At 36.3% G+C, this 15,723-nt stretch overlaps 1 protein-coding gene across 6 annotated transcripts in view; it reads left to right on the forward strand.

The window, feature by feature from the left end:
• MYO6 (myosin VI) overlaps positions 1-15,436 on the forward strand; it is a 148,699-nt gene extending 133,263 nt beyond the window's left edge. For 3 of the 6 annotated variants that reach the window (XM_016187611.2, XM_060205413.1, XM_060205415.1), the window contains 5 exons: positions 4,343-4,446; positions 6,895-7,026; positions 11,044-11,070; positions 13,487-13,705; positions 14,212-15,436. In XM_016187611.2, coding sequence (XP_016043097.1) covers positions 4,343-4,446; positions 6,895-7,026; positions 11,044-11,070; positions 13,487-13,705; positions 14,212-14,411 — 682 coding nt within the window. In that variant the 3' untranslated portion in view covers positions 14,412-15,436. The remainder of the gene's footprint in view (positions 1-4,342; positions 4,447-6,894; positions 7,027-11,043; positions 11,071-13,486; positions 13,706-14,211) is intronic. The other 3 variants (XM_060205412.1, XM_060205414.1, XM_060205416.1) reach the window with 1 other exon arrangement.
• The last annotated feature ends 287 nt before the right edge of the window (positions 15,437-15,723 follow it).

Raw genomic sequence — 15,723 nt, forward strand, 5'->3', positions numbered from 1 at the left:
ATGTCATTTACATGATAATCTTTATAACAAGCCACTAAGCAGTAAATTAGACCTCTGTTTTACTAATTCATATGCAAAATGTGTAATACATACATGAAAATACAAATATGTATGTGTACCTCCAGACATTCTTCCCTTTCTTTTTCTTTTCTTTCTTTCTTTTTCTTACCATCTGGGTCATCACTGTGGTTTAGTGCCTGCATGACTCCACCATTCCTGGTGGCAGTTTTTTTACTTTTCTTTCCTCTAATAAAGGGTGAGAGACAGATAGAAAGGGAGAGAGAGGGAGTCGGGCTGTAGCGCAGCGGGTTAAGCACAGGTGGCGCTAAGCACAAGGACCCGCATAAGGATCCTGGTTCAAGCCCTGGCTCCCCACCTGCAGGGGTGTCGCTTCACAAGCAGTGAAGCAGGTCTGCAGGTGTCTATCTTTCTTTCCCTCTCTCTGTCTTCCCCCTCCCCTCTCCATTTCTCTCTGTCCTATCCAACAACGACAACAACAATAATAACTACAACAATAAAACAACAAGGGCAACAAAAGGGAATAAATAAATAAAAATAAATATTAAAAAAAAAAGGGAGAGAGAGAGAGAGAGAGAGAAACACTGCTCAAATGAAATCCCCCCTTCCCACAGGCACTCACATGTGATGGTTGGGGCTTGAACCTGGGTCTTTATACATGATTGTATCTGTTGACCTTCTGGGAAGTATTTACATGAGTTGTACTTAATGTATTTCTTTTTAAATTAAAAAAAAATTATTTATTCCCTTTTGTTGCCCTTGCTGTTTTATTGTTGTAGTTATTATTGTTGTTTTTGATGTCATCGATGTTGGATAGGACAGAGAGAAATGGAGAGAGGAGGGGAAGACAGAGAGGGGGAGAGGAAGAGAGACACTTGCAGACCTGCTTCACAGCCTGTGAAGAAACTCCCCTGCAGGTGGGGAGCCAGGAGCTTGAACCAGGATCCTTACGCCAGTCCTTGCGCTTTGTGCCACGTGCGCTTAACCTGCTGCTCTACCGCCCGACTCCCACTTAATGTATTTCTTCAGCCTGGACGGTGTGCTTGGCAGTGCACACCCCTATTGTGTGAGCTGTCTCACTGGCCCAGTAGAAATACTTTTGTTTAGGGTGATATGAATGAATTTATGACATTAAAATTTTATGTTAAGGAGGCCTGGGTGGTGGCACACCTGGCTTACACACATTATAGTATGTAACGACCCAGGAAGGAGAAAAAGCGAGAGACCTGCAACACTGCTTCACTGCTTATGACATTCCACCATGCAGGTCTCTCGCTTTTTCTCCTTCCCTTTCCCTTCTCTGTCTCTGTCCAAAATAAATAAATATTGAGAAAAACTGCATGTTAAATATAGTGTTACTACTCAAAATATTAAAATATGCCTTATGTATACTGACACCATGTATATACTGTCTACAAAACTGTATCATGTAAATTCACTTTATTTTTTGAAACAAAAGCAACATCAGCAAAACCCCCCGCCCATAATTAACTAGCAGGAAATGAGGTTTTGTTTTTGTTGACCCAGGTATATAGAAAAGAAAAACATTTGAATAAATGTTGAAAGCATGATTTATTATTAAAGCCAATAGATCTTGCTGACACACAGCCAATTTTTTTTTTTTTTTTTTTTTTTACCAGAGCGCTGCTCAGCTATGGTTTATGGTGGTTCATGGAATTGAACCTGGGACCTTGGAGTCTCAGGCCTGAGAGTCTCTTTGCCATAACCATTATGCTATTTACTCCTGCCCACAGCCAATTCTTTTTGAGCAAAGCAGTGAAAAAGGAAAGTTACACGGAAAATTGCCAGTTACACAGGTTATACAAAATGTGGACTCTGCAATAAACTTAAAGTAGATTTTAATTATAAAAATGCCGGAAGAAGTAAATGCCCACACATTATTCTTAGCTGAGTCTCTTAAGTGACAGTCATCATATCTAGCAATCGTCAGGTGAATAGGAGGAAGAAAGCATGCTGTTTTATTCTTTAAAATGAAATAATAAGTTTTAAAATAAAATTCTTTGACCAGACCACTGCTCAACAGAGGCTCATGTTGGTGCTAGGGTTTGAACCTGGGATGTCTCGTGCCCCACCGATAAGAGTGGGTTTGTAAACTATGTCATCTTCATGGCCCTTAACCAGACCTTTTAAAGAGACGAAAATACCTTGTCTATTTCATTGTGAAAGTTAACAATGAGAAATAAATTTCTTCATTTTAGGTAGGATGCATTTATTTGGCCACCAACATTATTGCTGGGACTCTGTGCCTGTATGATGAATCCATTGCTCCCAGTAACCTTTTTTCTTTAATTGAGAGGACAGAGAAAAATTGAGAGAGGAGGGGAAAATACACAGGGAGGGAGGGATGAAGGGAGGGGGGAGAGAGAGACAGAGACAGACTTGCACTCCTTCACCACTCATGAAACTTCCCCCCACAGATGGGGGACAGGGGCTTAGAATACATATTTTCAGCATCATTTTCAATACCATCTCTTTAAGTAACAATGCCTTAACTGTGCCAAGAATACTGTTATCTTTTAAAATATTAAAGTGATGTGAAAATGGGAGATCGGTTTTAGATATTTATGCCTTGATGTCCCCTTTTCCCCATTTTTGTCCATCGATGGGGCTTCACTTTTCAAGGATGACTTTTTTTTTTTTTTTTTTTCAGTTAGAGAGCCAGAGACAGTGAGAAAGAAACCACTGCATTGAAGCTTCTTTTGTTGTGATGGGAACAGGACTTGAACTTGGGTTGCACACATGGCAAAGCAGTGTACTATCCAAATGAGCTATTTTGCTGGCCTGATAATTAAAAGCAAATATTTTTCTGGACCTGCTGCCCCTGACATATTTTGAAGTCATAGATGACAATGGACACATTATTTGTGTGATACCAGACAAGGAGTGTTTTAATTCTTCCAATATTTGTGCTTTTTTCATATCTTGAAATGTGATTTATTAAAAATTTTCCTTTGCTACACTAAGTTTAAAAGCCTTCTTGAAACCTGATTTGGCATGTGATGAATACAATCCTTTGCTGAAAAATGGTCTTCATTCTTTCATAAAAAAAAAATTACATCTAGTGGTCCGGGAGGTGGCGTAGTGGATAAAGCATTGGATTCGCAAGTATGAGGTCCCGAGTTCAGTCCCTGGCAGCACATGAACCAGAGTGATGTCTGGTTCTTTCTCTCTACACCTATCTTTCTCATTAATAAAATACTTAAAAAATTACATCTATATTTTCTGAACAATGATTTCAAATTGTATAGAGACAAGTGTTAAGCCCGAGTAGCATTACTGTGATAAACCTACATCTCCGTTTATTAAATTTCTTTCTTTTTTACCTCTCTCTCAAATGTCCATGACAAGATAACAACATTTGTGTCCTTTGAGCTTTGTTATCTGTCTCGTGACTTAAAACCTTTCCCTTTAATTTACTAGTTGTCATATTATTACTGGTAAGTATAAGGACATAGTTTTACTGACGTACAGAACTTTTTTACATGCCCTTTATCAGTGAAGCTAAAACATCACACAAGCCTCTTGAATCTCCCAGCAGTTAGCCTATCTGCAGTTACTAACACAGTGGTCTGTGCTTTGTTCAATCACCTGTGGACCCTTATAAATATCCTGATGTCCCACTAGAGTCTGAGCCAATTTATATGGCTGGGATTTAGCCATTGGCTGTTCCTGCTAGTCTGTGGTAATCTTATAATGCTTAGTGGTTTGTAAATCATTAATTCTAATCACCTCCCAAGTATATTGAGGATTTCTTTCTTGATTTTGTGGAATAAATAAGTATATGCATTTTATATATATTAGAACATTTAAATTGAAGTTTGGGGGAGACTGACAAACTGGGGTATTGGAATCAGAAGTTCTGGTTTAAAAACCTAACGTGATTTTTTAAAAATTAATTAATTAATTAGTTAATTAATTAATTTATATTTTTGAGAAAGATACAGAGAGAGAAAGACAGTGAGAAACACCAGAGCACTGCTCAGCTCTAGCTTATGGTGGTACGGGGGATTGATTGAACCTGGGATTTAAGAGCCTCGGGCATGAGAGTTTCTTTGCATATCCATTATGCTTTCTACCCCAGCCCCCTAACATAACTTTTAAATGACACCCTGGAAAATTTATATCTTCCTGGAGTACTTTTAAGTGTGCCATGCTTATTCTCATCTGTCAGTGATATAAAAATCATTACGCATTTTTCTAGTGGTCATTATCACTTCTCAAACATATGCTTCTTTTTTTGCCTCTTTAGTCACCATTTTGTTCACGTTTTTAGTTTAAATTTAACGTGATCTCATAATTACAGAGGGCCTGCTGTGCAAGCTACCAAGGCAGCCGCTGGTTCCAAGAAGCACGATCTTAGCAATTGGAAATACGCAGAACTACGTGATACCATCAATACTTCATGTGGTAAGTGAACAGAGAGGATGATAACTAAGAATGATGTGTCACTGAAAATTAAGAAAGTAAGCAGGATAGAGGGGGGTCCTGTCTTTGTGGACTTAAGTATTAGTGTAAGCCATTTGCTCTCTCGTTCTCACGTTGAAATGAAAAGCTCATTTATTCACACAGCTGGAGGAAAGACCCATTTATTAAATGCATTTTGCCTAGTTCTTGTCTAGATTAGAGAGGAGAAGCATAGAGAATTTTTTTTTTTGGGGGGGGGCGTGCTATGCTTGTGATTAATGCTCTAGTGTCATTCACAATATTTAAAAACCCGTAGTTTAGGATCTTTTGGTCCATGAATGCAAAGTAAAAATGGTGGTCCGCTGATTCCAAGTTGTGCTAGAGCTCAAAGCCAGGGACATATACAGGAAGGCATGTCTTTCACCCACTGAATTATCTCCTTGGTCGTCCACAGTTGTTTCCTTACTTTAAATCATTGTGTTTGAATTCAATTCATGATGAGTCAGAACTGCAGTGTAATAATCCTACAGGATTCTTCACTGAATTCTTTTCCTCTTCACCGAGTGTGCATGTACAGTTACAAGCATAAAAGACGAGTCTCTTGTCAGTGTAGCTTGAGCATGGCGATACCTTTTTATTCTGTTGTAACGTTCTGTGACTTGGGACAAATGGCTTGACCTCTCATTCAATTTCCTCATCTGTGAAAGACCTACCTGGCCTGAGTTCTTTTTTTAAAAAATATTTTATTTATTTGTTTATTTATTTATTGTTGGATGGCTGAGTTCTTGTGTGAATCAAATAATATGATAGTAATGATGTGCAAGAAAATTCTCTGTAGATATTTATTTGAGGAGTGTTTATGCACATCAGACATATGGACTCTTTTTGTTGTTTTCTAGATGTCTGTGCATCTAAATTCTTTTATTTTTTTTATTCTTACAATAGTAGCACTGAATAATGTCAAGGCCAGTACCAGGGAGAAGACTTTTTCTATGTATCCATATTGCCTATGTCCTTAACCTGTCTCCTATTATTCTTTCTCCAGATTCCAACTTGTCTTCTCCAACAATAACCTAAAATTGCACATGATAAATAGTCTTTAGAGTGGTCTGGGAGCTGGCATAGTGGATAAAACATTGGACTCTCCACCATGAGGTCCTGAGTTCAATTCCCGGCAGCCCATGTACCAGAGTGATGTCTGGTTCTTTCTCTGTCTCGGACTATCATTTCTTAGGAATAAATAAATTATCTACAAAATAATTTTTAGGAATGGAATTAAGTCACTAGTATAGATTTTCCACCAGAATAGTATTATTTTTAATATATTGAATTCTGAGGATATCCTTACTGAATATAATCAGTGAAAATATAAAGCTTTAGTATCATTTGGTGACCATCTTTTGAATGCTTGCTGGGTGATATGCATAATGTTCCAGAAGTTGAACTCTTCATATATTTAGGAGCTAATCACCTGAAATTTTTTGCATGGGTTCATCTAATTAAATGAGACACTTTTTTCATTAAAAAGAAAATGCTATACATATAAACAATAATATCATTACAGAATGCTCAACTTGACCAATCATTGACTGACTTTGGATTTTATATAGTTAATTTTAAAATGAAAGATTTATTTTATTAATTTACAATATATATATATGTATATATATTTGTGATTTTTTTTCCTTTTTTATTTGATAGGACAGAGAGAAATTGAGAGAGGAGGGGGAGCTAGAGAGGGAGAGAGAAAGTGAGACATCTGCAGACCTGCTTCACCACTTGTGCAAGTGGGGCAAATTTACAATATTTGTTTATGCCACAGAAAAACCATGGCCAAGCTAGATGTTAACTCTTTTTCCCATTTTGATTACTTGATTACAATTTTATCACACTGTCTACCCCTTTAAAGTGGATTTAGTGGGTTTTCATATAATAAGAGTTCGTGCAGCCATCACTGCTAATTCTTGAACACCTGTAAAAAACAAACAAGCAAACAAACCTGGGGTTTGGGTGGTGGTGCAATGGGTTGAACGTAAGACGGAAGTGCAGGGACCTGTGCAAGGATCTGGGTTTGATCCCCCAGACCTCCACCTGTCGGGGCGTTGCTCCACAAGCAGTGAATCAGGTCTGTAGATGTCTTATCTTTCTTTCCTGCTTGATCTCCCCCTCCTCTTTCAATTTCTCTCTGTCTTATCCAGTAAAATAGAAAAAAAAAGGCCACCAGGAGCAGTGGATTCCTAGTGGTGGCACTGAGCCCCAGTATTAGCCCTGGAGGCAAAACAAACAAAAACAAAGCAAAACAAACAAACAAAACTATCAGTTGCTCTGCATACTTTCTTCCTCTGCCTCTGATAAACATTAATTTAATCTCTGTCTCTGTGGATTTGGGTGTTTTACTGTTGATTTTATTTTATTGGAGGAGCTGATAGCTTTCTTCTTTGTACTTCACAGACATTGAACTTCTGGCAGCATGTAGAGAAGAATTTCACAGGAGACTAAAAGTGTATCATGCTTGGAAATCCAAGAACAAGAAGAGAAATACCGAATCAGAGCAACGAGCTCCGAAGTCTGTTACTGATTATGGTAAAAAACAAATCTCTTATTTTTGAATGTTTCAAAGTTATATATATACTTAAAACCTACACACACACATATATACATATGCATACATGCATACATTCATACAAACATTTGGGTAAAATGCCCAGTGTGATTTTATTTCTTGTGCAGGCTGTATGTTCCGGGTAGGGCACACATGGTTACCATGTGTAAGGACCTGGGTTCAAGACTTGCTTCTGACTGTCCGGGGGCTGGGGTGGGGAAGAAGCTTCATGAGCAGCGAAGCAGTGCTGCTTCCTTTCTTTTAGTGCCTCTTTCTCCCTTCCCCTTCCTCATTTTCTATTAAAAAAAAAAAAGATGCCAGGAACTCATCATACAGTCACCAAGCCCCAGTGGTAATCACAGTGGCAATTGATTTTTTTTCTTTCCCTCTAGAACCTAGCACAACCATAATGGCATATACTTCATAGCATTACTTTGATTAAATATGTCTTTAGAGTGATATTTACTAAGAGGTATTGCATTTACTTGTTTATATAAATCATTGGTGTGAGTTTTCTTATTTATATTGGGGATTTTTTTCTTTTTTCTTTCTTTTTATTTATTCCTTTTTGTTGCCCTTTGTTTTTTTATTGTTGTTGTTATTGATGTCGTTGTTGTTGTTACTTATTTTTCTTTTTGTTGCTCTTGTTGTTTTATTGTTGTAGTTATTCTTGTCATTGTTGGATAGGACAGAGAGAAATGGAGAGAGGAGGGGAAGACAGGGGGAGAGAAAGATAGACACCTGCAGACCTACTTCATTGGCTTCCCTGCAGGTGGGGAGCCGGGGGCTTGAACTGGGGTCCTTACAAAGGTCCTTGCGCTTTGTGCCACATGCACTTAACCTGCTGTGCTACGCCCAGCTCCCTAGGGTTTTTTTCTCCAAGCACACAAACACAACTCATATGTAAAGATTACATATGAAAAAAGTAAAGATTACTGGAGAAAAAACTTTAAACATTTAAGGGCGGAGGCAGGCTGGGGCTTCATTGTTTTCCATGATTTTGCCACTACTTGTAGATTGTCTTCCCCATTTTTTTTTAAATTTAATATAGAGATGCAGGGGAGAGAGAGAGAGAGAGAGAGAGAGAAGGAGTAACTCCACAGCCCTTGTCATGCATAGTGATCACATGGTTCCAGGGATTTGAACCACTGTCCTTATGGTTTAAAGTGCGTGTTCTATTGGGTCACTTAACTCCCAGCCCTATTTCAAACATTTTAAAACAATTCTGTGAAAATATTGGGTTGTCAGCAAAGTCAATGATGTATTTTTCTATGCAGAGATGCATCATAACTTTTCTGACGACCCAGTATAACAGGAATATTACTTTGCTTTAGATCAGAGATTTGCATATGGCGGGACTTTTTTTTTTTTTTTACTGGAAGCCACAAAAAATGGATTTTGTTTCTGCTTTATTGTACAAAAAGCAAAGTTATGTACTTGAAGTTGGGAAATAGAGAAAGATAGAGCTTAACAAAACATATGTACTGATTTTGACATTAAATGAGACACCCTGACATATAAGTTGTGATTGGGGCTTCATTTGTTCAGCTTGTACTTTTTAAGTGGACATAATTTATTAGTTTAACTTTGGTAAATGTGAAGGTGACAGCACGGTTAATCTATTTTTTCATTGATTTTATTTATTTATTGTTGGATAGAGACAGAGAAAAATTGAGAGAGAAGGGGAGATAGAGAGGGATAGAGATAGAGTCATCAACAGTCCTGCTTCACCATTTGTGAAGCTTCCCTTTTGCAGGTGGGGATTGGGGGCTTGAACCTGGGTTCTTGCGTACTGTAACGTGTGCAATTAACCAGTTGTGCCCCTGCCTGACCCTTAAAATGTATTTATTGTTGGATAGAGACAGAGAGATATTGAGAGGGGAGGGGGAGATAGTGAGGGAGAGAGACAGAGAGACACAGCTCTACTTCACTATTCTTGGAGCGTTCCCCTGTAGGTGGGGACCAGGGACTTGAACCCAAGTGTGTGCACGTTGTTGTAGTGTGTGCACTCTTAACAGGTGCGCCACCACCTGGCGTCTAATCCTTTTTGGGAAGGGATACATTTGCAGCAGTTCATGGTATAGTTTAGCAATGCATGAACCACATTAACTTAGAAAATGAGTTCCATGTTATATTGTTTTCCTTCCCATCTTCCTAGTAATAACAGTGTTACTAAAAAGCAGTGTTGATTGAAATCAGCTACACGGTAGAAATGAAGTCTTAGTTTTTGCAAAGAATCACCCCAGTGAGGGAAATATTATTAGTAAAAGAGATGTTAAGTGTTAGTGATTACTGCAAGGTGTCGTCATTCAAAATATAGCTTTCTGGAGAGAAATTATCCAGAACTAAAAACTGGCAGGTGAAATGCCACCTAAGTTTGGATGTTTTGTGATTATTGCTTTTTCTTTCAGTTTAAATTCTTCTTTCTGTGAATTGAGGATAGGATTTTTTTTTTTTTTTAACCTGTTCACTGTCTGAACCGAATGTCTAACCAGAGTTAACCTTTGTTTTGTAAAAATGATAATGGACGGCTCCTTTTAGCTTTTACATCAGTAATATTTTTAATCATTCCCTATAGTTTATAGACTTTCTTTATGCCTTATCTAAAAAGTTGATAACGTGGATGATTATAATTCTTGATACAGAAAGAAATTGATACACATATTTTAATGCATATGCAAGATATCTCTTGTGTTTTTTCACGAAATTCTGACCCTTTTGTAACATTAGATACATGAATTACCCAGCAAAGGGGCGAGTAATGTGTGATGTATCTTGTGGGTTCTTAGACTGTTTCCATATGTAATACTTAGAATATCAGGCAGTTTCCCCAAGTCATTCCTCTCCAGGGATAGGAACAAGTTTAGAAGGTTTGTTTTTACATGCTCCCTGTAGATTTAACCTATAAAAAAAATGCACTATTATCCTTTTCAGGATAAAATGTAATTTCTGCTCTGAAAAATACTTCATTTTTCTCTTTTATTATGTTTTTCTCATGTGAAATTCATCCTGACACAGGAGTACAATTAACAGGAAAGATGAAGGACACCGGTATGCTTAGCAACTCAGTTGAGAAAACTCTGTACTTAGGTGGTTTTTGTTTTTTTTTTTTTTTACCTAGGTGGTCTTTCTAATGGGACAGCTGGGTCAATGTTCAAAAGAATTTAGAAGGACTAGAGTTCATTAATTTGGAGAAATAAAAATGATGGCAAATTATGATTAACAAAATATATCTTGGTATTAACTGCTTTTAAGGAAAATACACTGACAGATTGTGGTAAATTCTTATAAAATCCCTAGTAAGTTCATGGTAAATTCTCTAACTCTAGTGGAAGGAGGAGCTTCACAGCCTTCTATTGTATGCTTTGTTGGTGAGCATATTCTCAGTAAATTTACTGTAGAAAAAAGAGACCTTTAGAATTGATTTTTAGAGCAGTGGCAGTTTACATAGTAGAAATTTAATAATATTTATTTGCTTAAAATAAAGACTTTATTTTATAATTCCTAAAGTAAGAATGTCAAGAATTGTTTAAGACTCAGTTCAAAAAATTAAAAAGTATTTGCAAGCATACCAACAACTCCCCCCTTTTTAAAATAATGCATATCCATTTTTTGGATAAATTTAGAAATGATACTTTTTTATTTACATTCGTGTTTTGCTGTGAAGGTACTAGTGTTTCATTTAAGTCATTGTGTTGACTTTTTGTTTGGATATCACTGTGTCTCAAAATTGTAGATAAAATGCAGTTAATTTTTTCTTTCCTCTTTATATGTTCCTCCAGCAGAATTTCTTAAAACATGATCAGAATAGCTTCTTTAAAAAAAAAATTAGAAAACAATATCTACTTATAGGTAGTTCTTAGAGTAATTGGCTATGGATAAGATATTTCCTTCTTTGTCACCACTTCAGTTGATAGGAAAGTTTATAAACTAGAAGAATGCTCATTTATAGTCTTGGCACTTGTATCTTTACTTCAATATAAAATATTTATTCACAGATTTTGCAACATTTTTGAACAATTCACGTAAGTCAATGGGTGGTCACTCATGTGCTAATTGGAAGATGGGTTAAAACACTTTATAAACTACTAACTTCTATTAAACATTGTTTTGCTACAATTTTAAATGGAACTGTAGGACATTAAAATTGATTTACCCATACTGAGATACTCAATTTGAAATGACGCTTTCATTTGGATCACTATAAAATATGTGGAAGAACAAAATGTAACTTAATATCAACAACACTATTGTTGTTATTACATCAAATCCATTTTGAAAAAAAATCACTCATATGTTATGATTAAGTAGATACAATTCTTATTGTAGCAAAACTCTAACTTAATAAGTGGCTTTTCTTTTAGAATAAAGACTAATTTAGGTGCTGGTTTCAAATATTCTCTGTTTTCAAACACTGTCCTGGTATAAATATTTCTGTCCAAAGAGATTTAAGTTTTTTGTGACAATGTGTACAGGTTTAATAGGATACCTCCTAGTACAAAGAAGAGATTACCCTGTTATTTTTATAGCTCCTTATAATACACATTTTTTGATAATTGGAGAGCTTTGAGGCATCTTCATATATAGTAAAAATCTTCTAGAAACAGGTATGATATTAATTTGATGAAATGCTATATATATATTTCCCAGCTGGTAGGACCTGGTGTTTTTAGGGCTTCTGCTGGCTTATAAGACTATGTTTGAAATTGATTTTTGAAGATCACACAAATGCATGTGAAATAATTGCTTAGAATGCTAATTTTAAACTTTTAATTTCTGTAATGTGTGTGTTTTCCTTGATGGATATTAGTTTTTAAGTTTCCGTAATGCAATTTCACATTTATAGAAACAAATATTAGAGACTTTCAGTGGGCTTCTTCATTTTACTCATATCATTAGGAGAGATATCACTACCATAGTAAGTTACCACCTAGATATTGAATTCTAATCCAGTATTTCAGAAGGGTCTTTAATTTTTTTTTTTTTTACCCTGTTAAGTACTAGTGTGTTTTCTGAAAAAATAGGTGGTTTTTAAAATTTAAAATGGAAACATTTGTATTTATGTGGTTTGGGGAGAGCAGTGACAAATGAATAAACTCATCTCTGTTAATATGCTAAAGGTGCTGCGGCTTCTTAAAGTTACTAACAAAAGTGGGCCTCTGTTTTGTTCTTTCATGGGCATACAAAGCTTTGCTAACTTCTTTTTGCTTTTTCTGGTTTGCACTGAAGTAAATCCAGCCGCTATACAGCTTTTGGTGTTTCTTGGTATAAAACAGTAGCATAATAGTACTTTGGTCCGCTAAGTATTTGGAAGTTCATAATGAAGCCATGTGTGTCTGTTCTTGACTTAATCATATCATTTTCACTGACATACTTAGCTCTTCGGAGACTCTTAACTGAGCTATGGTAAACACTTTACTTTTACAGTTGTGAGTATAAAGTATATTAAGTGTAATTAGCAAAAATGGGCTGTTAGAGGTATAAAACTATTGGTCAAGGGAATTGTCTGTATTTACTGGTAAAATGAACAGTTTAATAATAATTGTGTTAAGGAAAAAAGACTGACATGAGTCCATGCCCATTACTAGTGGAAAAATTGAGAATTTTCTTTCTTGTTGGTGAAGAGCACCACATTACATACACTTTCGACTTGTTTTTGGTGGAATTTAATCCAGATAAATCTGATTTCAAAGCAAGTAAATGTTTCAGAGGAAGAACTTTTTGTTGTTGTCGTTAACAGAAGGTTGCCTAAATATCATTAGCAAAAAATATATGTTATCTTTGCCCAATTTCCCACATAAGAAATCCTTTATGATATATATTTATATTTTAGGAAATTGTAATTTGACAAATATCCATGATCCTTCAGATTTGTGAATTATTTCTTGTTTTAACATAACACACCTTCATTTAAACTCTTTTTTTTTAAAGCATATAAATCCAATAAATTGTATTAATTTGGGGTGGGGGTAGAGAGCATAATGGTTATGCAAAGAGACTCTTATAAGTCCAAGGCTGCGAAGTCCCAGGTTCAGTTCCCCCCCCATACCACCATAAGCCAGAGCTGAGTAGTGCTCTGGTTTAAATAAATAAATAATATATAAATTGTATTAATTTTTTTTCTGTCATATGAGTTTATTTTAGGTTAATGGTACAGTCATTTGTAGGACTCTGCTAAAGGTTACTGATAGTTGTTAGGGGTGTGTGTGTATGTGTGTGTGTAAGTAATGTAAAGAAACCAACCCCTTTAAGGAAAAAAAATGTTAAGAAATCACATTTGATTGTATTCATTTGTAGGTAGGTGGTATTTACTTCTTGCTTTAAGTTTGCTTCGAAGAACCTTTCTTCCACATTACAAAAAATTGTAATGCATTCTAGGACTACAGCTGTTATTGTTATCCCCTGGGTCTCTGCTATAACTTTCCTTGTTCTGTGTAACAGCTCAGCAGAACCCAGCGGCTCAGCTTCCTGCCAGGCAGCAGGAGATTGAAATGAATCGACAGCAACGCTACTTCCGCATCCCATTCATCCGCCCAGCGGACCAGTACAAAGATCCACAAAATAAGAAAAAAGGCTGGTGGTACGCCCATTTTGATGGACAGTGGATTGCCCGGCAAATGGAACTTCATCCCGACAAACCACCCATCCTTCTTGTGGCTGGTGTGTATGATTCCCATGAAATCAAATTTATGAAGCAAAAATGGATTGCAGACTCTGAATAGAACAGTTTAATAGTGTAATAACTTATTCGTTTTCAGGATTGGGGCATGGTTAAATCACACTTCAGTTAAGTGAGTTAATGTGAAATTGCTTGAGTTAATTATATCCTCAGAGAGAACAGAGAAACTTGTTTTGTATTATATAAACCTTTTCACTGTTGTCTAATCATGTCAGTGGATATGTAACGGTTTGAATAAGTGTAGTGTTCTTGTAAACCCTGGTTACTTGTTTGATCAGTTTTACTATCAAGACCATTTTTGAAAGGGTCCTGGGTGGAGGACAGATTTGTTTCTGGTGGGTGTATTAAGTAGGTCTCAATCTCAGAAGGAGGAAAGGTTTTAAAAGTTTTCAAATCTGTGAGAACTGACAGGCTATTCAGGAATGACGTCTGTCATCAATGGTTCTGGAGTGAGATGTGTTAACTCTTCCTGGTCTCATCTGTACAGGTAAAGATGACATGGAGATGTGTGAGTTGAATCTCGAAGGTACAGGCCTGACTCGAAAACGTGGCGCTGAGATTTTGCCAAGACAGTTTGAAGAGATTTGGGAACGCTGTGGAGGCATCGAGTACCTTCAGAAGGCCATCGAGAGCAGACAGGCTAGGCCCACATACGCAACAGCCATGCTGCAGAATCTGCTAAAGTAGATGTCAGCTGGGAGCCCTTACCATGGTACTAGGTAGGGTCTGTGCCCAAGAGATTTAACCATTCCATGATCATGCTAGGCTTACTTAATACAAAGTGAACAGATTTTATTAATCATGGCTTTTTGTTAATTTAAGGTGGATTATAGTAGTGAATTTGGGACCTAAATTTTATTTTCTTGTATCCAGCTGTAACTGTTAAACCTCTCATTTTACTAATGTTTGTTACACTTGGACAGATTCAGACACTCCTTATCCTTTGCCAACAGACTGCCTTAAGTCTATTATAATTCTTCTCCAGGAAAGTAAACTAAAAAGGACAAAAAAATACCGTGCAACTGGAATAATGAAACCTTAATTTAAATTTCTTACAAAAAATGAGGGCACTTAAATAGATCAAGGCACTGATCTCAAAAGCTGTGTATTTTCTTTACTTTTTCAGAAACACATGGGGTTTTCTGTCGAAGGTGAAAAATTTTATCCCCCCTACCTTTGCAGTGTGTTTTTAGTTTGAGTAAAGCAACTTACCTAAAATGGAAGCATTAAAAATAGCCTTAGTGTATTTGATGCATACTCTGTGATAAAGGTACTCATAATACCCTGCAGATTGGTTTTTCTTTTCTGTGATGTTTTGTGTTGCTCTAAAAAAGTTTTTCTTATTTCCATGGATAAATAAATGAAATTCACATTCCTTAAGTGCTTAAAAGCTTTAGGATAACTTACATTTCATTTAGAAAAGAAATAGGCTTTAGGTGGAACTGTGGCTGAACTGGCTTGAACTCAAATAATTGTTTCAGCTTCATCTCAATTATATTTTCTTACCAGAATCTCGTCTAAGTTGTTTCATATGATTTAACTTAGTGTTCCGCTTCACACATTTCCTTTTTGAAAATGTTTCTAGTGTCTCTTTTTGACCTTTGAGAGTTTAGTAATTGTAGAGTTGTTTTATGAGCTTTGTAATTCAGAAGCTCTTGTACTTAGTAATGGCTTGTTTTATGTAACTGATAATTATTAAAAAAAAAAGTTTTCTTTGTGTGCTGTTCGTTTTGATCAGTTCCAAGCTGAATCATTATGACTTTCATACTAGGAATCTGGAGACAAATAATCAAGGAATTATGTTGACATAATTGTACGGAGCCTTGTTTGCATATTAGAATAAAATTAGAAAATGAAATTATTCTCTGCACCCCCTACACCTCAGTTTAAATAAATCTCCAGTGATTGTTTTCTAGAAGGATTACCTCAGATAGGAAAGCATTTCCCAGCTGATTAGATCAGTGCTTATGAGCCACAGACACTGGTTCCAGAATTGCTT

This window comes from Erinaceus europaeus, chromosome 13 (genome assembly GCF_950295315.1).
Source record: "Erinaceus europaeus chromosome 13, mEriEur2.1, whole genome shotgun sequence".
Lineage (NCBI taxonomy): Eukaryota > Metazoa > Chordata > Mammalia > Eulipotyphla > Erinaceidae > Erinaceus > Erinaceus europaeus.